This window comes from Strigops habroptila, chromosome 1, assembly GCF_004027225.2.
Source record: "Strigops habroptila isolate Jane chromosome 1, bStrHab1.2.pri, whole genome shotgun sequence".
NCBI classification, from domain to species: domain Eukaryota; kingdom Metazoa; phylum Chordata; class Aves; order Psittaciformes; family Psittacidae; genus Strigops; species Strigops habroptila.
The window spans coordinates 43,544,497-43,567,719 of record NC_044277.2 but is presented as its reverse complement, the minus strand read 5'-3'; the positions used below and the strand labels follow the sequence as shown (position 1 = coordinate 43,567,719).

Sequence of the window (23,223 nt, the reverse complement as noted above, 5' to 3'; positions counted from 1 at the left end):
GTATCTAGATCTCCAGAGGTCCCTTCCAACCCTAATGATTCTGTGATTCTACTGTTTGCATTCATCCTTACCAGCCTCAGTTATGCTGGGTATCATGAGTTACAGAGACAGACCCTTAGAATCATAGAATCACAGAATGCTTTGGGTTGGAAGGGACCTTCAAGATCACCTAGTTCCAACCCCCTTGCCACGGGCAGGGACACCTTCCACTAGACCAGGTTGCTCCAAGCCCCTTCCAACCTGGCCTTGAACACTGCCAGGGATGGGGCAGCCACAACTTCTCTGGGTAACCTGTGCCAGTGACTCACTATTCTCACAGTAAAGAGTTTCTTCCTAATGTCTAATCCAAGTCTATCCTCTTCCAGTTTAATTTTATTGCCTCTTGTCCTGTCAGTATGGGCCCTGCTACAAAGTCTCTCTCCATCTTTCTTATAAGTCCCCTTTAAGTACTGAAAGGCCACAAAATGGTCTCCCCAGAGCCTTCTCTTCTCCAGGCTGAACAAGCCCAACTCTCTCAGCCTGTGTTCATAGGAGAGGTGCTCCAGCCCTCTGAGCATCTTCATGGCCTCCTCTGGCCTCACTCAAGTAGGTCTACAGCCCTCTTGTGTTGGTGGCCGCAGAGCTGGGCACAGTACTGTAGGTGGGGTCTCACAACAGTGGTGTAAAGGGGGAGAATCACCTCCCTCGACCTGCTGGCCATGCTCCTTTTCACAGTACTGATGATCATAACAGTTTAGAAGGAACCATTATGATCAACTCAACTGACGGTATGTATAACACAAACTATAAACTCTCTGAACTACTTCTTGCAAGTTATTGATGCTGTAGGTATTGTGGCAATTTATTTTGCAATTTTTGGTCCCACAGAAGTCAACCTATTTGAATTACGGGGCCAAAAAGGCATTGCCATTGCAATTGCATGACATTGCTTTCACATTCGATCCTCATGTGCTCCTGTGCTGTAGCAGCAGGGATGCCTCCCAGTTGTGGTGAGAAAGCACCTGGGAAATATGGTCTTCAGCAAGCCATGTGCTAGAACGCTCTCCTTCTCCAGAGCTTGTTTTATGGTGCAGCATACACACACACGTTTTTTCATATGAAGCTTTTACACTCTGATTTGCAAACTTCAGAAGCTGAAGCTTCTAGACTCCCCTATAATGAAGCTGAGCTTTATATAATTTAAGATGTATTGAGTGTTCCTATCTCCATAATTAAATTTTAGTCTGGTTGTGTTACTTGGAGCACCTTCTGAATTTTTTTCAAAGAGCTTACTATGCATTTTGTTGAAAGGATTCTGCTGAAATTATATCCTTTGTTTTCTCATCTTTCACATTTATGGCCTTTGTTTTAATATTAATTATTTAGCTGATGTTTGAATTAATGAAATAGGGCACGGAAATCATTGCATTGGCCTGAAAAATCTTACAATTTAGGCAAAAAAACACACTCATTTTGTTTCCTGGTTCCTAAGTCTACAAGGTCCACTTGGAACACGTTCAGAGTTCAAGGCAAAAGTTCTCAAACAGCAACTTGCAAGACCGTTCATGGTTTATAAATCAACAGTATCAGTGTCTAGAACCACACTAACCACTAGCATTTTATACACTCGTCAGTCCAAAGGCCAATAATGAAATACCCATGGGCCTTGAGAGATTCTGTGAATTGACAGGGAGTTGTTGCTAAGCCTGACAATCTCTTCTATGGGGATTACTGAAGGAATTTTGCCTGATTTTTTGAACACAAAAGTAGAATTATCACAAGCATTTGACTGGAGATGGGATTGTTTAAGAAAAAATTACAAACACCATGGGACTCACAATGAAATTGTAACAGTTGATAACATGCCATTTTGAAGCTATTTTAACATCTATAAAGAAAGAGAAAGCTTCCTGCTCTTTTTTACGTTAACATCTTTAGGATAGAGATGTGGTTTTCTGGTTAGTTTTTCACAAAGGCATTCAATTTTTATTTTCATGGGTGATGCTGTTATTGGTAAAGTATTTTACTACTTTTAGGTCTCGGCTGTGTTCTACTGAAGACTGGGAGCCCTCCAGCTGTATTCGATGACACGCAACCCAGCACTTAGGCAAGCTGATAAAAAGTAATTTCCCCATATTACAGCTAAAAGAGAAACCTCTTCTAGTACCTGGGCTAAGGATATGCCTCCTATCCACCCTGTCTTCCCAATTCCTGGAATGCCCCATTCAGCTACATGGAGGAAGGCACTCAGGAGTCTTCTTCAGAGGGACTGACCTGCCTTCAAAATACAGCAGATTAATATTTGCTTATTAGGGACCCAAGACCACATTTTTGTATCATTACTATATGCAACATTTTTATTGCCTATTTAGTACCTCGAGGGCCAAAAGCTGAGTAACACTACTTTTCAGTGTTACCTATAAATGGCTTAGCTGAAAGAAGGTAGATTTAGACTGGATACTAGGAAGAAAGCCTTTATTGTGAGGGTGGTGAGACACTGGCACAGGTTGCCCAGAGAAGCTGTGGCTGCCCCATCCCCGGCAGTGTTCAAGGACAGGTTGGAAGGGGCTTGGAGCAACATGGTCTAGTCGAAAGTCTCCCTGCCCAGGGCAAGGGGGTTGGAACTAGATGATCTTGAAGGTTCCTTCCAACCCAAAGCATTCTGTAATTCTATGATTCTATGAGTTTATGCGTCTGTCTCTGTAACTCATGATACCCAGCACAACTGAGGCCTGGTAAGGATGAATGCAAACAGTAGAATCACAGAATCATTAGGGTTGGAAGGGACCTCTGGAGATCTGGATACTGTCATCGTAACAGATCTCATTGTTTCAGTGAATATGCAGAGCTGAAACAGATACACTGAATGGAGAAGGAATGGCTATAAGCTACAAGTGGAAACAAGGAGACAAAAAAAGTCGGGACAGGGCTTTGAGCAACCTGGTCTAGCGGAAAGTGTCCCTGCCCATGGCAGGGGGTTGGAACTAGATGATCTTTAAGTTCCTTTCCAACCCAAACCATTCTCTGACTCTATGATTTTATACACTATACTATACTACATACCATATCGTTACATACACACGGTAATACAGCGTGAGGGCTGCTGAGCAAGCGGTGTCTTAAGTGCTGGGTTCCAGCAAAAGCAGGGCACGAGGGTGAACACCAGCAGTGACAGTGGCACAAGGTTTTATTTCCATTCCCTGCATTTCAAGTCATGCCAACCACAACATGTCACTATTTACAGCAACTATTTGTAGCTGCCGTGCCGCTGGGCTGCCCTACATCTGCCAGCAGGGTTTCATGTGGCATCACATCATAGTATGGTGCATTTATTTAAGACATTTGGGGGTTGTTTCCAACGACAAGGGCTTCCCTGAGTCAATCCGCTGGTTCCCAGAGGCCTGTGATGTCTGCAGGGCATATGGCCACAGTGCAAGTGTGCTGTGGGCATTAGGAGCGCCCTGATGAAATAGGTACAAGCCGTATATCACTGCATAGCCACACCAGCACCCATCCTCTGCTGGGAACAGAGCAGGCGGGCACAGGAACCCACCCAGGGCTGCCTCGTCCACTGTGCCGGACAAAGGACGGTATCACCCACCCGACTCCAGCGACAGCACTACTCTGGGTAACCAGTAACCACCGCACCGGGCTGGCACGGGGCATTCGTTGCACTGAGAATCCACCGGGACTACTGTTTTACCTCGCGTTATCCTCCGCCCGCATGTTTCACAGCGTGGGTGCTGCCTAGCGGGGCCGCGGGCATCCGCCGAGCCGCGGCGGCCCGCCGGGTGGCGGATCCCGCTCGGCCCTGCCCAGCGCAGCCCTTTCTGCGGAGGTCGGGCGGGCTCAGCCCCGCTGCGGGCCCCGCGGGAGCCGGGCCGGGCCGCGGGGGGGGGCGGCGCTGCCCGGGCGGGAGCCTCTCTGCACCGCCTCGGCGGCGGCGGCGGCCGCACAGGTGCTGCCGCAGCGCGTCGCCATGGGAACGGCGCGGCGCGGGGGGGGAAGGCGGTGCCGAGGGCGCGGTGGCCGGGCCCCCCCCGTCACGAGTGGGAGTGAGGAGCGGGTGTGCGTGTGTGTGTGTGTGTGTGTGTGTGTCCCGGAGGTATTCCACTGTTACCATAGGAACCGGCGGGGGGAGGCCATGGCGGCACAGCCGCACCCTCGCCCGCTCCCCTCCCCCGTGCCCTCAATGCCAGCCCGGGCCCTGAATCAATTCATAGAGCCGCGGCGGCGGGGCCGGCACCGCGCGGAGAGGGAGGCGAGGCGAGGGGAGAGGGCCCCCTCCTCGCCCCTCAGGGCACCCCCTGCACCCAGCTGGCGTCGCGGCCCCCGAGGGGTGTCCCCGGCAGATGGCCCTTCCGCTTCCCCCCCGCCCCGTCCCCGTCAAGGTGCGCCCCGGAGCACCGGCCGGCACCCCCGGGGGACGCGGGCAGGGGAAACAACAAGAAGAAGAAGCCGCGGACCCCGCACGGCGCGGCGGTTGTTTACGGCACCATATGGCTGCAGGGGGAGGGGTGGCGGCGGTGTCTGCCGGCTGCGGAGCCGCTGCGCTCATTATGTCCCATGGAGTCACGGTCAGCGCGGCTCCCGCCGGCAAACGGCCGCCGCTCTCCCTCCCCGTTGCCCCGGGGGACGGACACACACGCACACCCGCCCTCCCCGCCGCAGCTCACGCCGATGCCTGGGGTACGGCGTGCCGCGGAGCGGAGGGACCCAGAAACTCCCTGGTTTGAGCTCCAGGGAATAAAACCACAGCGGTCTGGCAGCCCTTGTGGGGTCGGTGAGGGAAAGCTCAGCCCCTTCCCCATGGTCTGTCTCTGTTAAAATCTATGTATATCCTTTGTGTCAAGACGAACGCATGGGATACAGCTCTGCTTTGAATCACAACCTCACTGCAACGCTTGAAAGGCAAAAGGAAAACACAAAATAAAAATGTCACCGGTATTTTTTTGCGGTGTGGTCTGGGATGAGCACCTGACCCGTTTCCGGGCATTTCTGGTTATTGCTGACACGTAGTAGGAGTTGGGTTTCAAGTTCTGGGCATCAAACGCTACAGCCAGATGCACAGCGATTAATGCTATTTTGTGCCTTGAGCGAGACAGTCATTCGGTGCGCGGCGCTGATGGAGGCCCGCTCCGCACCGCGCGTCCTGCCCCTGGAGAGCTTTCCCGGCTAGGGCAGGGGAAACGCTTTGAAATGGCTCATGTCTTTCCCCTCAATGATTCATAAGATAGGCGCTGAACCTCCGTGTTATTAGAGAGAGAAAATCCACAGACTACGAGGTCTGATGATAGGCAAGTATACTGCTATCCGTATTACCTTGTAAAATTGAAGTATTGATTTTTCTAAAGCATGGTTTGCTACTTAGCAGACCAATCCCACTACTATTGTAGTAAGTGAGATTTTGCTATTGACTTTAGTGGGAGCAGTTTTTTTCCCTTTAAAATGGTCTATTTCACATTATTATGGTAATCTCATTCAGCAATTCTTAAAATCAGCCTTCCTGGCCTTTTGGACATTTAAAAAGATTAATGTACAAATTATTTCAGCTCAACTTACTCACCTCATTTCTGCTCATGTCATGTCCAAAGTTTTGTTTAGATAAATTAGATAGATAACTTATTGCTCCAGATGGTTGTGGGTGGATTGGGCCTAATAGATTCTCCAGTTACATGCTTCTAAGTTTCCTTGTTTTGGTTTGTTTCTGGTTTTGTTTTTTTTTTAATTTACAGAAGCCTAGATTTAGAAACCCATTTGTAGATCTCCCCTTGTGTGCAGCTTACACTGCATTTGCTTGCTCCCCAAAATAGCATGTCTTCCAAAGAGAAATTAAAAATATTAAAATGCAGCCAGCACAGTGAGTGGTTCGCTTCAACTGATGTTACACAAGCGGGCTGATCCTACTGCCCGTAGATAATGTACATTTGAATCTTGGCACCTGCCGTTGGATTGGAATTCAAAATGAGAAACAGCAGGCCTCGAGGTCTGGAAATAAAGGCAGCACAAGGAGAAAGAACTGTTCTCTGCTTATTAGTAAATAATAATCTGCAGCAGCAAAGACAAATGACAAGGATGGAGGAAAACACGTAGTGCTGCAGACATCAAATAGATATTTGGGCTATGGCACAATGGCGAACACATTCAAATTCAACTGCGAGGTGTATCTGGTACCTATATTAATTATTTGCATATTTGTATGACGATGAGCTTTTTAGCATCTAGCAATATTCTGCTTAGCTACTTTCTGCTATATCATGCTGTGATACTCATTAAATTAAATGTTGACTAATAAACTCCAATTTGAAATAAATGCTGGGGAATAGACATAGAATTTATTCCAAATTCTGCTGAAATCAAATTTATGTGAAACATGCCTGCCCAAACATCGTGTTTTATCTTCCTCACATTTTCCAGGTAGTTTTAATTGTTAGGTAGTTAGTATCTTAACGTTGTTCTGTGCCTATAGGTAGCCAACCGGTATGCTTAGCTGCTTAAATACTGGTTTGGAAGACCAACAACAGTTTTATTACCATATTAACGAGAAGCATCAGCCTTCTTTTACCTGGTTTACTTCATTAGCTTTATTATTACTATTGTTGTGAAATGTGTAATATGTGGGTTTGGGGCCTATTTTACTTCCCCCAGCCTCCACCTCTCCCAAAGCTGACTTTCTTGCTTTAGGATGAGCTTGTAGGGAGCTATTAAGCCAAAGTTTGTTTATACTTGATTGGCTTTAACACTTTTCTCCATTTATTCCCTCATTTCACTTTTCTTCCACTATTGTTTGAAGCAGGATTACTCTAACACAAATCTAGTTCAGAAAGATAGGGAAAAGGGAAAGATCTGGATTCTCCCCATAGCAGATGTCCTAATGCAATATCCATAAAAAAAGGAGAATACTTAAAAACAAGCAAAGAACCAACCTCCACAGTGTAACTGAAGGTGCGTGTACATTTAGTTGGGAAGGGGACAGGATGAGAGATGCACTTTTAATTGATTTAAATATATAGAGAGTTTAAAGGACTCAAATCAAGCTTGTTCTCCAGTTTGTTTTTTCTCTCCCTAAACAATCAGTTTATAAACATATCTATAGACTTTCTTAGACACTGGTCTAGCACATTGGAATATACTGTGGCAAAAACAGATAGCAGTTACAGGTAAATTATTCTTTACAAATAGAAAAACTTTATCTGAATATAGCCTACTGAGGATTCAGTCACTGCCACCCAGTCAATTGATACCAACTGATCAGGGTGCTGAGTGCACATGGCAGAACCTTTGTGGGTGGACTCCTCCCTTGGGCACTGGCCATTACAAAGCCTAAAGCATCACCCAAGGACTACATTATGTCTTCAAAACACGGCCATAATCTTTGTGCCTGAAAAATGATTCACAGACCTTCTGCTGGTACTGTCCCAGGAGGGCATTTCATCCAGTGCAGTTTAGAATGACAGCACTGGTCCTTCAAAGCCTCGTGGATTTCACCGGCTTGACTCCTTCCAGCTTTCTACAGCTACATTGTACTTTGTTTATTTGCCTGCTTTCAAATTACAGCAAGCATGATAATCCAGATTTTTTAAATTTTTTGAAGCCTATATGTGAAAATGCTCCTGACTTTATTAACAATTAAATAAAAAACAAAATAACTTGTAATTACCTATAAATTCACTCAAATTCAATAAGTAGGAGAAAAGACATAGTTCATTAGAATTCCGTTAATTAAAATGTTCTACTTAGTAATATTAACAAAATTTGACCCGCTTTCACCTATTTAGGAATGCTTTTTCCTACTTGGTTTTTGAAAGCAGTCCTTTTGGTTCAAGTTGCAAATACGAAGTTCAATTAGGAATACAGCTCAAAGAATCTTTTCAGTTCCACAGTTTCCTCGAAGTCTGACATATCTTGCCAAAATTGGGCTGATTTGAAAAGAATACTGCTAGAATTTGCTATGCAGAAGGGCAATTAAAAAGGAATAAAGTAGTCTTAATTTTAAGTCTTATTTTTTATTCAGCTCTAGACCTAGCTTTATTTATATTGCTTTATAATTTGTTTCAGTGCAAATTTAACTCATTGAAAGCTCATCACATGCCCAACTCAACTCTCAGGTACACCAAAACAATGATAACCAGGCCTTGTTCACTGATAAAACACAGCAGAGGATTTGTGTAGGTCCTCTGAAAACCACAGGGTCAAAGTGCAATGTGTTTACGACGTACTTCTTTTTAAGAAGTTCTGGATTTTGCTGCTGCATCCGTACGGAATTTAACTGTCCAATCTCCTTGTGGGAGAAGCCCAAATTGAAACAAAAAGGGTAAATAGATGTGGTCTGTGTGAACTACAGGGTTTAGACGGATGCCTGGAATTGGAATATAGCACTCATTAAAAGAAAGCTGGGCTGTTTGCTCATTATGAATGAAATTCAGTATTATGACAACCATGGTTGTGGGGCTCTGCTGAAGTCTCAGAATATAAAAAGATGAAGGTTATCAAAAGACACCATAAAAAAAATTTATGACTATGTCTAGATGAGGGGAAAACAGAATGAGTTACATTCTTTTTTCTTTTCTGCTGCAGTTTCTTAAGAAATGCAATGGGACGAGTCATTTGATTACATATATGGCCACTCTTGCTGGTCAGACTGGTCAAAAGCAAAGTCTTCCCGAAATTGTCATCATTTGAATGAGCTGATTTCCTCTCATATCTGTAATTAATTCTTCAACAATACTGTTGTTTTTTCTCTTCCTACCGTAGTAAGAGTTTGGTAATAGTTACAACAAATATACACCAAAAATAATCTAGCACAAGTAGACAAAACTACAGAGGTGAAAACAGCATGAGTAAATTGGAAAACGGAGGCGGTTCATTGCAAATGTTCTGTGTAAATCACACTCATCTCATGCACTGGTCCACACAGCATAGTGCTGGTGCTCAAAAACTTTGATAGTCTTCTCCCAGGCTAGTAAAACCACTACAGCAACAAGCCACAGAAACACCTACAGTCAAACTGACTGAAGAACCATCTAGTCCCAGTCTGCAAGGGAGTCTGCAATAGATGTTTCACAGCTCAGTAATTATTAAATAAGTAAATAAATCCCTAAACAAAATACAGTGCATACAGGTGCATCATGCAGTAATGACCAAATTATTTTCCTCTGCTAGCTTCAGCCAACCTAAGAATGTGTACCTAAAACTTAATAATCTATTCTTGAAAGAAGAACACAGGGGCTGAGACCACCAGCAATATTAAAATTCAGTACAAAGGGGAGGGGAATGGGAAGATGCTGGTATTTCACTATGCTCCACAAGTCTTTCCTTGTGTGGACTGTATGGGCTGGAACACGACTGACCCTTATAGACGTTCTATAGGAAAACACCTGGGGAGATGCTGCAAGACACCAGGTAACAGCACAATAGCAGGTAAGTGCCATCATCAATGCCCATGCTCCCAAGGGCACAGAGCAGAAAGGGCAGGAACGTGACTTTGTCCTCATTTCTGGTCCAGCCAGCAAAGCTGAACTGATGTGGAGCATACCACATCCTTACGAGAGCTGAAACTACCAGTTTCTGTAGGGGCTACAATGCAGACTTCCCATTCTCAACAGTACAGGTTATAAAACAATGGCCTAGCTTTGAATTTACCTTTTCACATGGTTGTCAAAAGAGTCCTAGAAGATGGAATTGGGTTTAAAAGGGTGGCTGCTGAATTTTCTCTCTCTGCTGGTCATCCCTATTTACACCACACCAGTTATCTCAGCTTCTTTCTACATTTTGACATGTTTGTTTTCTGCAGTGCATTTTCTCTCAATGCTCATCTTGCTGGGTGATATAACCATTAAAAACTATTTCTCTTACAAGTATCCCTTTTCTTTAATTACTTACCTTCCCTTTCATTTGTCATGACCTTTTAGAGATGAGAAAAATAGACTAAGCATGTTATTAAAGGCAAGGAAGTACTATTTAATTAATGAGAAGAATAAGTTTTCAGTATTATCCTCTATACTTTTCCAAATGCTGTTTTTTGTTACACCTGCCATGGTTGTTGAACATATGCTTATTGATTTGTTTGAAATTATTCCTAAATATTTCTTTCGAAATGTTATACTAATTCTATACATTTTAAATGGGATTGAAAATCTTGAATTCTTCATTTCTTTTCAAAAAGCTAATGTCACAATGGCATAAAATGTAAATTATCTGGCAATGGTCTGTAGGGAATCCTGCCTGCCATGATTTCTCCTTTTTCCTTTGATATGATATTTCTATTTTGCCTCCCAATTCTTCTTTAACTTAACTAATTTGTATTCCCATACAGTGTTGAAGCCCTTCATTTGTCTGAGGTTTAGGTGTGCATGTGTATGTATATACACACATTGGACTGCATTTGTATAGTTCTCAAACACTTCCTATGGTTTCCCAACTCTTCACCTTTGTCATTAATTTGTCATCATAGCCAAAGTTCCAACCCTGCTTTAATAAAGTCAGTATCAGGTTGGTTTCCTTTCAGAAGGAAGCCAGGATCAAAGCTTCACCTGAAAATTGGTTTTAAAAGAAAACCAATTCTGGTTTCTTCTGAACACGACACGTTAGAGGAACATTATTAACTCTTAGAAAATCCAGACTAGCTGCACCAACCAGGTACAGTTCATACTGACACCTAAAAACTTAAATAATTTTGAATTATTTTATTACTGATTTTTTTTTTCTGGTGTTGAAATTCGGTTCACTAGTCTGTCTTTTCTATTAACTGTTGACCACGTTGTTTTTTCTCTTCCCAGTACATTTTTGGCCATCCTCCAGTATCATTGCCATACATAGTTGCAAACGATAACTGTTGATAATATTTTAGTTACTTTATTCTTAAATTCTTTAGTGTTCTTAGACCCAGTGATGCACTGCAATTTAACATCAGCTTTTTTTTCCTATTTCTCTATTTCTAGCCATTCTTCAGTTTTATCACCTGAAAAATGTAAACCCAGGATGGGTTTTATCTCATTGCCCACCACCCCTTGTCTTTCCTGTCTGCTGAAACCTCTGGCCGTACCTTAAGCTGTTCTCTTATTGTAGCTAAACACTTGTACGATTACTTGCTTGTAACTCATCTTCTGTCAGCTCAGGGTAGCGAGCACTAGTCCATTTACAAGTTAGATTTCCCATATGCCAACACAATACTGCTTTACCCTACAGATCGGTCATGATTTAGTGGCAGCTACTTCAGCTCTGGGTCTGCCTTCAACAAGATTTTCTACAAAATCCACGCGGCAGCATTGATACTGGTCTGTATAAGTCCAGAGGCAACAAAGAGAGCAATCACAAGACATACTCATTTAAAAATTGTATGGTCGGTTAGAGGCATAAGTCATTTAAGTGCAAGTGATCTCACCTCTTAAATTTTCCTAAATACAGTCAAAGTGTTAAAGCATCCATCTCTTCTGGTATAAAAGACTCCAATATAACAAAATTTACAAAACTTTCAAACACACAGACCTTACTGGCAATATAATATATAAAACCTCATATTTCCCAGAGTTTAATTACAGGCTCTCAAGTGAGAAAGGTTGAATGAGTTTCATCCTAGGCTCAAATAGGTCATTTAATAAAAATTGTCCTTCCAAGTCTACACAGAATATTTATTTCTGAAAAAAGCCTTTACTTGAGGTTAATTCTAACATAGATCAGATTTATTAAGTAAAATGTTCACTACAGATAGCCTCTTAAGTTGAAGAGTATCCACATACACAACTAAAAGGTTCAAACCCTACAATTCAATTTCAACAGCTAGCTGTAATCCCTGCAGAGGCACACAGTAACTGTCAGGTTTTGCAGCTTGCAGAGTTATTGGATAAGCAGTTAGAAGCCTGTACAACTGTGATAAAGTTGATCATCGCTAAGAAAATCCATTTGCATCCCAAAGAATGCTCAATGCCATAACTTGTAGCAAGTCTTTCATGGATATTGGCAATGCCTACCTGGATATTTTATGTTTATAAACCATTTAAAAATATCTTACTAGTGGAAATGTAAGGTTTTGAGGCTCATCTATTTAACTAGAACAAAAAGGTAATTTAAGAAAGCTAGGGATCACTTTCAGTGCTGCTGCAGGACAATGCAAACAACTCTCATGCACCAGCTTATACCTCCTGGGTTTTCTAAAGTCAGAGAGAGTCTGCCGGCAGGTTTAAAATGACATATACTAGATAAAAACATCTTTTACATCCTGCAAAGCTCAACTTATTTTGGAGTCTGTGTTGACCAGGGTCAACCTACTCAACAAGGAACAAAAGATCCTTATGATGCTCTGCAGTGCATGGGAGGCTAGAGAATCTGGTATGATCCTCCTGGAGGGTGTTTCCTGCCATGCTATCTCGTGATCTTTCTCCATATCTACTTCATTTGTTTCATGCCTCTTTTACCAGCAAACTCTCAACAGGTGTATCCTGCATACAGGGAGGGAAAGATCAGGACCCAGACAGCTTCCTTCAGACCAAAAGCAACAGCTGCTCATTGCCTCCTTTCAACAGCAGACCAAAACTCATGGTTCAATGTCAGCCAATTTTGATTTATTTCTGTAGCATAAAATGAAATCTGAATCATGAACTCCCACATTCATCCTGCACTGGCACTAGCCTTCTTCCCCCAGGGGCCTGTGTTCACGATAAGCCCTCTCTACATGGAGCTTCTCTGTGCGTATCTGTGTGTAGTCTCTCTGGATTGTGTCTCCTTTCTGTTTAGAGCATTGAACAAGACTAAGGTGGTGATCCCAGAAGTTAGGGATCTGTACAAAGATCAGAAGAAGTCCCATTATGCTGTACTGATGCCTGTCACCCCATTTTAGCACTAACCTGCTAGAAAATGCCTGCCTATTTCCCACAGATCACATAGCTGTGTAGCCACAGAAACAACAGCCGGTATGTCTAACGAAAATCAGAGCTGAAGTGTCTGAGCTGGAATCCCTACCATGCTGCATCGTGAGTGAATCCAGTGCAGTGTCACTGACAAGGGGCTGAGGGTAAGACAGCAAAGAAACAAGTTCACTGTCACCTCAGTCTTCTCAGCAAAGGTTCGCAGCAGCATGAAAATTAAACTGGGAGTTTTTATTGTGGATCACTGGGAAGATTTGGCCTTTTGAGCTACAAGCCTGGCCTTTACCAGGTAATAGCACTGAATCTGTTATCCTGTCTCTCATGACATGTGTGTATATATGGGGTGGATACATCCATAGTACTTTTTGTTAGGGTACTGCTGCACCCTATTTGATGTTTCTAAAGTAACATTAACATTTTCAAGTTTTATAGAAGGACCACTTTAAAACGTTCAGTTTTTTAAAAAATTTGCTGTCTTTGGCACTTGTTTCTTTGGAAAATTCTAGCTCAACATTGTTACCAAGAAATCTCAGATCCTTCTCTCCTTTTGCCTTTCGCTCACACACACATGTGGAGTTGGCATCTTACGTACGGCTGCTTTAACATTTCTAAATTTCAGGACAGAGTTATTCTCTTTATCTATGAACATTTCTCTGAATGCCTGTGTTAGGAGTTGCCAGCTAAATAGGTTTTGTTCCATCTGCTATGACCATTTTCCAGCACTGCTTGTTTGATTCACCAGCATCCCGCCTCTCCAAGTCCATCGCGAGGTCTGCAAATGGCAGGGCAGAGGCTGCGGGTAATAGGAGGAGATGAAGCTCTCCAGATCTGAACAGGGGTTAAGGAACATGTGGTGGGCAGTTAAAATGGGATGGATACAGCAGAGCTCAAATACTGCTTCCGAGCCTTCCGAGGTGCATTTAACAGGACTGTAAACTCCTGCAGAATTGTACCTTGGGATAAATTATAGCTCACCCTCAGTATCACCTTTCTGTGGTACTAACCACCATTATGTTTTGGCAGTTCAGTAGGCTACAGAGCTACCAATATATATTTGACAAACACTTTTATTCATTTTTTTTATACTGATGGCTACAAAAATGGGGAGAAACGCAATGAAGCAAAGCTGCGTATTTTCAGATTACTGTAAAATGGCTTAAAATAATGAACAATTTAAAATTTAAGATAAAGCACCATATTTTGACATACAAGCTATTTATACTGTGATCTGTTTCTTCTCATATTCATAAACAAAGTCATTTATATAAAATCAAACAAACCATAAACTCATACGTCCATCTACTATTCTTCATCACTAACAGAACAAGAGGTGGGCTGGAATACAGCCTGTTCCATGGAACTGACTGGCCTTTAATTTTAAGCCCTAAATCCTGTAATCAGGTTCAGTAGTACAGCTCTGCACCTGCAGAGAGCCTCTCTGGTCTGCTAGCAGTAACCCAAGAGGTACTGGCATCCTGGAGGATCTAAAGATATAACTAAACTGAATAAAATTTGGTTTCTGAATACAAGTTCATTCTATGCTTATAGTTGGAAAATATAAAAGAAGGCACAGGAAAAATCGTACATTAGGCTTGTGATTTCATTAAAGTCAGTGGAGTCATTTCAAATTAATAATGACATAAAAGCGATCTGAACTTGGCCTTTGAGGTTATATTCTATTAGTTTGCTAATACTGTGTAAATTCTATATTTGAGAGGAATCCTGCAGTCATATTGGCCCTTCTTTCTTAAAGGAAAGGTCTGCTTAGAATATGCTGATTTAGCTTAGGCCATTATTTTATAACTTGCTTTTAAATCAAGACATATTTTAGGAGCCATGTTTGTGTCTATGGCTGACACATCAAGCAAGAGAAAGAAAAGTGGTGAAAAGAAATTTGGTTTCAAGTTGCCAATCGATAAATAGTTCCAGTTAAAGAACTATGCTGAAAATACACCAAAAGGAAACTCCACCATAAAAATCACATATACAGTTAGAAAAGATACTGTACTAGAAATATTAGTTCCTCCTTACGGATTGTGAGTACCAACTATTAAGAGTCGATACTGTCAGCCATTTGGCGTATTTGTTGGCCTAACATGTTCATACAGTGTGTCTAGGCTAGGCATAATTTCACTACTTTCATAAAGTACAGCTTGGGCTTAATGAAAGAAAGTGACAGCAGTATGATGACAGCAGCAGCAATCTGAAAAGTTGCAAAAGCGAGATACTCACTGGGTTGCATATAGGAATACCTTACTATGTGTTGTCCCACTCTGAACCTAAAATGGCTGTTTTGCAGGGGATGTTGTTGCCTGGTGACCAAAAGTGCATCTCCTAGGCCACAGAAGGATGTGAACATTCAGAAATTGATTTGTTCCTGTTGCTCTTGAGGAGACCATACCCGTAAAATAGATTAAGCTAGCACATAATCATCTATGCATTCTCCTTGAGCAGGCATGCTTAAACTTGGTATCGAAGATAGGCCTGCAATTCTGAGCTCCTTACCAACCAGGCAAGGGAAAAACAGAATAATACCTCATGTGCTACTGCCCACAGAATATGAAAGTAGACCAAGCCTTAGCTACTGTGAGGCTGCAAGACACCCCTGCTTCAATTAAGTCTGTGTTGTACATCTAGCCTGTTCCGGTGCAACCTCCCAGTTGCTATCAGGCTCTCTTTCTTTCATTAGAATCAAGTAGTTAATTAGCCCCAGCCTGTCCTCTCTCCTTCTCTCTTTCCCTTTAACGCAGCAGTAATGATGTCTAATTACCAGCAGCAGTGGATTACAGCACCATCAGGAGTAAATCTCTCTGGCTGACAGCAAAGCTGAGCAGCAAATCTTAAAGCTTCAAGGAGAGAATAATTCCTAATGAAGCATTTGAATATTTGCTTATTTTTGACCAGCTTGTGAGTGTAGAGTCCAACTTGTAATTTCATCCATCCTGTTACTGCAGAGTAGTAATGGAGTAGTAATGGAGTCTGGAGCGCTCATGCTGCCAGCAGTGATTAATTTTAAATTGGAATTACTTTTACCTGTGGTGAGATCAAGTGATGGACAAGAAGAGGGAGAGGATGAGGGGGAGATTCACAGTTTGGGGATCTGTTACTGTTTGTGGCTCTCTCTGTGGACTGGACAGGCTCAAATGTATGGGATAACAACAAGAGATTTAAAAAACAAAACCAAGCCAACAACCAACCAACAAACAAAACAGTGGGGATGTTTCTAAATGGTCGTAAATTAATAAACTCTTAAATAATTAGTAAGAATTAAAGAAACAAGAGAATGAGCTTTTAAGGCTTACCAACAATTACTGTCTGATGAAAATCCAATCTTTCCCCCTGTAACTTATCATTCCTGGCTGGGTGAAATCCCAGGCCTCTTGAAGTCAATAGGAGCTCTGCCACTGGCTTTCTCCAGGCCAAGGGCTGCATCCCTGTTCTCTCAAATGGGCTGTTTCTGAGCCTTCACCACCTGGCAGGCGCTGCCCCTGCCCTGGCAATAGCTCATACAAACCATTGCCACCCTATGGGTGTACTTATTCTTCTGCCTTTTGTGTTGGGATGGTGACCCCAGATTCGTGGGTTTAGGAGGGGGGCAGCATCTGTTTCTCAGAGCTGACTGTTGTATGAGAGTGCTGAGTATCACCTTTTCTCATTTATGCTGGACAGCAGATTCATGTTGGCGAGTGGGAGAAAATTTTACCTGCGTGCAAGGGCTTTTCTGAAAGGGTTTATGTGTCATTGTTCAAATAATGCACACGTATTCAGGAATTGCACACAGCTAGGTCATGCTAACTTTCCTTTCTTGATTTTGTTTGATTTATCCTAATAAAATCAGGATGCCTGCTTGGTTGCTTAAGCTACCTAAAGATAGCTACTTCCACATGAGTATAAATACACATATAGGGACATACAGAGACATTCACAATTGAGGGTAAGATTCCCCCAAATGAACAAAGGTAAGACCAGCAAGGTGCTCGACCTCTGACTGAAATGTCTGAGGGGAAAAAAAAAAAAAAAAAGAAAGAATTTTGATTATTTATCTGAAAATAAAATGGAAGAGGGGATGCAGGGTGGGACTGAAGGCTTTCATGGCCTGAAAAAGGTGAGAGAAAACAGACAAGCTGATCATCATGGAGTCTTGTGTTTCAGAGGCCCAGAACAGCACTTAATTTTTAAATTCCATCATGTAAAATATAGTTTAGTCTTTTTATTTAGTAGCATAGTCAATGTAATTTTTAAAAATACTCATATTGTTACAGTATTGAACTTGCAGAGAAGGGGATAGTCTCAGGAATAAACGATCTTGCCTACTGGGTCTCCAAAATTACTATTTCGGTAAGCAGAAGAGATATTTAAAAATACCAACCTAATTGGAGACTTCTCCTTTAGACAACCTTTTTGTTATAAATTGCATCTACAGTACCCTCTGGGGTCAGAGATTAGCAGTCAGTCGCCTGATGTTAGAACAGACATCTGCCAAATAACCTGAATCTATAGGCAGACCTAGAACGCTTTGGTGAATAAAAACCATAGAGAGGGAACAAACTCCGTCCAAAGCTTCTCTTTCACTTTCAATCTTCCTATTTGTCAACTCCTTTAAAATTAATTTCCCACCTCTGTCTCCTCACAGCCATGACGGTGCTGATGACAAGGGGGGCAAATACGAGCCGGCCCCTGGGAATGCCCAGGTTTATGACTTCAGCGAGGCAGAGAGTGGCAGATTTCCCTGGCAGCCTACGTCACAACCCAGCCCAGAATACTTTCCAAGAAGCCCCCTTTGCTGCACCACCCAGCGATCCTCCCGTTAGGTCAGAACGAGCTGCCACTCCAAAATAAAAAATAAAAGATAGAAATGAAAAATAAGAGAGAATATTCCTCATCCAAGCCCAATGCCCAGGCAGGAATAGTCTTAATTGCGGGGTTTCCTTTCTGAGCTCCCCCTCCCCACCCGCCCCGCGCACAGACAAAAGAGGCTTAGCTTGCATGACCCAGAGCACAAGAAGTAAGAATAATGATACATGAAGAGAGTTCAATAGGCGAAACCTACTTGCAGCCAACAGTCCCCATCTTCTTACCCAGGCAGCGGGTCTGCCGCTGCTGCCAGCACCCGGCAGAACAGCCACCCGGCTGTCAGCCCCGCGCCCGGCTCGGCAGCTCCGTCGCCTGCCGGGGGATGCCACGCCAGCCTTAACATTGAGTTTTAAACCTTATGGGCTGCGAGACTCGGTGCGACCTCCGCGAGAGTCACCCAACCCACCCTCCCTCCGGTCCTGCGGAACCCTTTCTCCCTTTGTTGAGCATCCTTCTCCTCCTCCCCCCCCCCCCCACTCCCCATCCGCCGCCGGTACTCTATCGCAGCCGGCGCTTCGCAGCCAGGCAGGCACGGTCGCGGCGGCTCAAGGGCTGCGGGCTAACGATAAAGAAAAATGGGGGGGAAAAGGAGAAATATAATGATATCCCGGGGAACCCCCCCCGCCCCAGATCGCCGCCCGGTGCCGCGCTTGGCTCCGCGCCAGGCAGGCTACCCCCGGGCGCTCCCGACCGGCCCCGCCGGCGGCGGGGGGCCGCTGCCCGGGGCGGCGGGGCCCGGCACAATGGCCGGAGCGGCTGCAGCGGGACAATAGCCCACCCCAAACCCGGCGCGGCGGCCCGAGGAGGACGGGGGGAGGACGGGGAGGACGAGGAGGAGAACGACACGGCCCCGGCTGGGTGTGTTGTGCGCACGATCGCTTTAAATAAAAGGGCCCCACAAAGAGCCCGGCGGTGTATAATGTGACAGGCAAACGCAACATGGTGATGATGACTTGGGGGAAGAGGGAAGAAGGAGCCAACTGTGGCGGCGGCTCCCCCCGTGCCTCTCGCTCCCGGAGCGGGCTGCAGCGGCCGACATAGAACAAGGAAGACAATTCTCTACTAACCGTGGTTTTGACTGGCACGTACAGCACTTGCTTCCCTCCTCCAGCACCACCACTGACCTCGTCCGAGTTGCCGAGCTGGAAGCCTTTAGATTTGACCCAGAATTTGAATTTGGCATTATCCGTGGAGCTCGACTCGGAGCCGTTCAGGAGCTGGACGATCCGGTCGTATTTTTTACGGGTCACCGTCTTGGTTTTTCCTGAGTCCCCGTAAGTCCTGAGACACCAGTCTTGAAACTGGCGGTACATGTCCCGGTCGCTGCTCTCCATAATCTCCTAGTACAAACACGCACACATGCACACGCCGGGGCGCACACACTCACACACACGGACGGACACACGGACACACACAGGCGCGCACACGCCGCCCGCAGCGGGCCGGGGTGCGGGGTGCGGGATGATGCGGGATGCGGGGCCGGGCCGCCCCGCCGCACTTTGCACCTGTTCACCCAGCGCTCATGAAAAATGCATCCACCTCCGAGCCGGAGCGAGGGAGGTCCCGGTGCAGGCAGATCCCAGCGGATTTTTTGTTGTTGTTGTGGTGGTGGTTGGAGGGGGGGGGGGGGGGGGAACGACCGGGAGGGGGATGGGTGGGGGGGGGGCAGCAATCAATTCAATAGTATGGCAATGTTCTCCTTCATTATTATTATGATTATGATTATTTTCACAGGAGGCAAACCGGGTCTGGTGGAGGCTCCTCTTATCCTTCCACTGTACGTGATCAGTCTCTTTAATAATTGTGCAAGGCAGGACTATCCCACTGGCTCCAGCAGCGTCTTACCCGGAGAGGGTTCGGGTGGATAAATAATTAAAATCCTATCCCTCGGCTTAGCGAAGAGACAAAAAAAAAAAAAATACCGACTCGTATCCTTCTTTTCCATACATCAGCTGCACCCGGATTCACCCTGGATAGTGCAGGTGGAGGTGGGGAGAAAAAAGAAGAAAAAAGAGCCCACCCTCCTCCGCCCCGGCTGCCTTCTGGAAAGGCTCTTTCTGTCTCTGTCCTGGCGGGCTGTGCCTCTCCCTGAGGCCGCCTGGCCGCGCAGGATGGAGGAACCACTGAAGGGCAAGCTGCGCTCTCTGCTCCCCCTTTATTCCAGGGCTGGGCGGCTTGGCTTTAGATATCCCCGCTCCGGGCATGAAGGTACTGGAAAGAAAGAAAGTTCTTACCTGCTATTTTCTAAGCTTAATACATCCGATCCGCGTTTTAAATACATATTTTAAAATTCAAAATAAGCAGAATTAAAAAAAAAAAAAGAAAATGGTCTGTCAGCATTTCACTTCCTCATATTGAGTCCCACCGTGAATTTTCAGATGCCCTTTTAGGAATTTTCCTCTATTTATTTACTTGGCAATCCCAGCAGACGGAGGAGAGAAAAAGAAAAAGGGAAAAAAAAAAATAAATAACAAGCCAGACCAGAGATACACGAGGAGCTAGGCTCGGATATTGGACCAGAGGAGGGAGAGATCAGTCCCAGGAGGATGTTGGTAAAGGAAAGGAGGCGGCTCTCGGTTGCTCTGCCAGTGTAATGATGGTGCTCACACATGTAGGACTCCTCGGGCATCCGCGGGGTATCCTTTGGTCTCTGGGCTAAACTGGCTACAAGGCATTCAAGTAAGTTTGCGTGCGGATGCTCAGCGAAGCCCCTTTTTATAAAGGGGGGAGCAGAAGAAGGAAAAATAAAGCAGTCTGGATTTTTCCCCCCTCCCTTTGCCACAGTTCCAGTTCACGCCGGAGATTTCCGCGCTCTCCCCCGCCGCGCCGAGCAGGACACCCCCTCCGCAGGGGGAAGGCTCCGCCGCGGCGCTTCCTCTCGTCGCCTCTCCGCGGCCGCGCCCGCCCGCGCCTCCGCCATCCAGCGCCCGGTTCCGCGCCCCCGCCCGCAGCCGGCACCTCCGCGGCTGGGGCACTCGTCCGACCCGGGCCCGGCCGCCGGTCGCCGCCGCTCCGCTCGGCTCCGCTCGGCTGCGCCGCTCCCCGCGCTGCGCTGCGCTGCGCTCCGCGGCGGGCTGGCGGCGGCGGCGGCGCACCGGGCCGGGCCCAGCGCCGCTCCGCGCCCCCCCCCGCGCCCTGATTGGCCGCCGGGACAAAAGTTTCTGTGGCGACGGCGGCGCGGCGCGGTGACGGGCAGCGCTGTCCCATGTCGGGATGGCGCGCGCGGCGCACCCGCCTCCGCGGGCGCGGAGGGGCGCGGAGCCGGCCGCGGGCCGCGGGGAGGAGGAAGGTGGGGGGGAGAGGCAAGGGCAGTGTTTCCATGGCGATGGCTCCGGGCGCAGCCCCCCCCCACCTCCCGTGCGCAGACGGAGCGAGCGGATCAGCTGACACATCATTAGCTTAGGACCTAATTATTGCTTATTGGAGCAAGAAACGCGCGCAGGGCCGCGGCGGGGGGCTGGCGGCCTCCGTGCCCCCCGGCGGACCTCCCCCCTCACCCCGGTCCGGTTGGCCCCTCCGCGGAACGGGGGAGGAGCGGCGGCCCCGCGCACTTTGCGCCGCACCGGCCCGTGGGGACACGTGGCCGCCGCCAGGCCGGGCTTCCCTTTGGAAACGGAGAGCGAAGCCGCCTCCCCCCGGCCCGGGCCCCGCTCCGCGGAGCGGAGGGGCCGCGCTGCCCTCGGGCACCCCCCTGCTCCCATCCCCAGCGCATCTCCAGTCGCCTTCGGGACCCTCCGCGCAGTCCGGCTCCGCGGCGCGCAGCCGCGCGTTGGAGCCCCGCGGGAGGGCGGGGGCTCGGCTGGCCGGAGCGGCAGCATCATCGCACCCGGGGCTGCGGCGGGCACCGCGCCGTGGGTCCTCGCAGCGAGCGGCCGCCTCCCGGCTCGGTCAGCGTTTGTGCGGCTGCTGCGTGGGGGGGGAGGCCGAAACCGAAGGGCATCCCGGCACATGCCCATTTCTCGTCAGTGGCTCTGAACGGAAAGGGGCCATGGGGTGCCCCAGGCGTTCCCTCGGTGTCCTCTGCAGAAATGCTGCCTGTGGCTGGGTTTCCAGACACGCGGGGCCTGGAAGGACTCAGTGCAAAGGCGGCGGTGGATTTTTCCTGCCCAGGCTTGGGCAGTGAGGAGTGTCCTCCACTTTCACCACCTTGCACCGCACAGGGAAAGGCTGCCATGGGCTGCAGTGCCAGCAAAACTGTTAACACTGAGCCTGGATTTCTAGTGCAAAAAGGGAAGGTGCTGAGAGAGCCAGGAGTAGGTCTTCCTACTGCAGCCTGACCACGATGGGCCAGCCCCATGCATGGGCACCTCAACATAGTCTCCATCTTCTCTCCAGACCCAACTTGCAGGCACCATCACCTCTCCTCTCCTTTCCTCTCTTCTCTTCTCTCCCCCCAGTCCTGTGTTTGCTTTTCTGCTTTCTGTCTAGAAACACAGCTGCAGACACACAGGCAAAGCCGGGAGAAGGCTGTTGTTTAAAAGCAGCGCGCTGAAGGGATGTTTGTGTTGCCAAACCTTTCCTGGCACCTGTAAAATCTGAGAGGACAAGCTGGCACAATGGGCGGAGAAAAGCAGGACTTAAGAGATAACCCAAGGAGGCCTGAGACTTTTTGTTGGCCGCAGGGCCCGTAAATTATCTTGGCAGCCCCATTTTAGTGTTAGAGGAGCGCGGGACTCCCGTCCATCACAGGATCTGGAGGAGAGGCGGTAACAAAGGAACTGCTGTGCAGAAGGGAAGCGAGGGGAACCTCGCTGAACCCTCACCCAGCAGGCTGTATGAGATGTAACATTGCTTTAATGTGCCGTTATATCTACATTTAGAAAAAGGGTCATAACACAGATTGGGCTACACTGCTAAACAAGCCTGTCAGATAATTGTTCTCAAACCCAGCTCCTGCTGAGGGTCTCGGCAACTTCCATGTCACACTGATACTGTGCTATGCCTGAATCCAAACTAAGCTCTCAAAGCAAGGGGGGAAAGGAAGATGTGAGGTAGCCAGGGGTGGTGATCCAGGCAGTTAGGGCATAGATGAGTGAAATGCTTGAGAGAAGTAGGAGTGCGTTAGCATATCAGAAAATAATTCCGTAGCTGGGAGTACTGCTTTGGATCATGCAAAGAGCAATATGCCTTCTCAGCAGAGACAAATTCCTAAATTCAGTCGAGTTTGGACCATGCCTTAAAACCCCCCAGAAATATTCATTATGTTTTCAAACTGTTTAATGACGGGAGAGAGAAAAAAAAAAAAGGATGAAAACCTACTGTGGTGTGGAGTGGGGATGGAGAGCAGAAACCAACATAATATCTAACTCAACTGTCTTTGTTTCTTTGTTTTACAGTTAGGGGGTTTGATTCGCATTAGTGGAAGGTATGGACGCTTTACTACTGCTTCCATTAATCCTTTGGCCAGAAGTCCTAGAAGCATCCCGGAACCCCACTTTGCCGGGCAGTGGACTAGCACAGGATGCAGAAATTATGCTTACTATAAAAAACTGGTGGTCTAAATAAGGTCAATTGCATGGCCCATGAC

General features: G+C 46.6%; 1 protein-coding gene across 2 annotated transcripts in view; it reads right to left on the bottom strand.

Moving 5' to 3' along the window:
* Positions 1 to 20,822, bottom strand: part of NOL4 (nucleolar protein 4) — a 189,820-nt gene extending 168,998 nt beyond the window's left edge. The window contains exon 1 of one of the 2 annotated variants that reach the window (XM_030494464.1): positions 18,764 to 20,822. In XM_030494464.1, the coding sequence (XP_030350324.1) occupies positions 18,764 to 19,030 (267 nt within the window). In that variant the 5' untranslated portion in view covers positions 19,031 to 20,822. The remainder of the gene's footprint in view (positions 1 to 18,763) is intronic. The other variant, XM_030494457.1, reaches the window with a different exon arrangement.
* Positions 20,823 to 23,223: the final 2,401 nt, after the last annotated feature.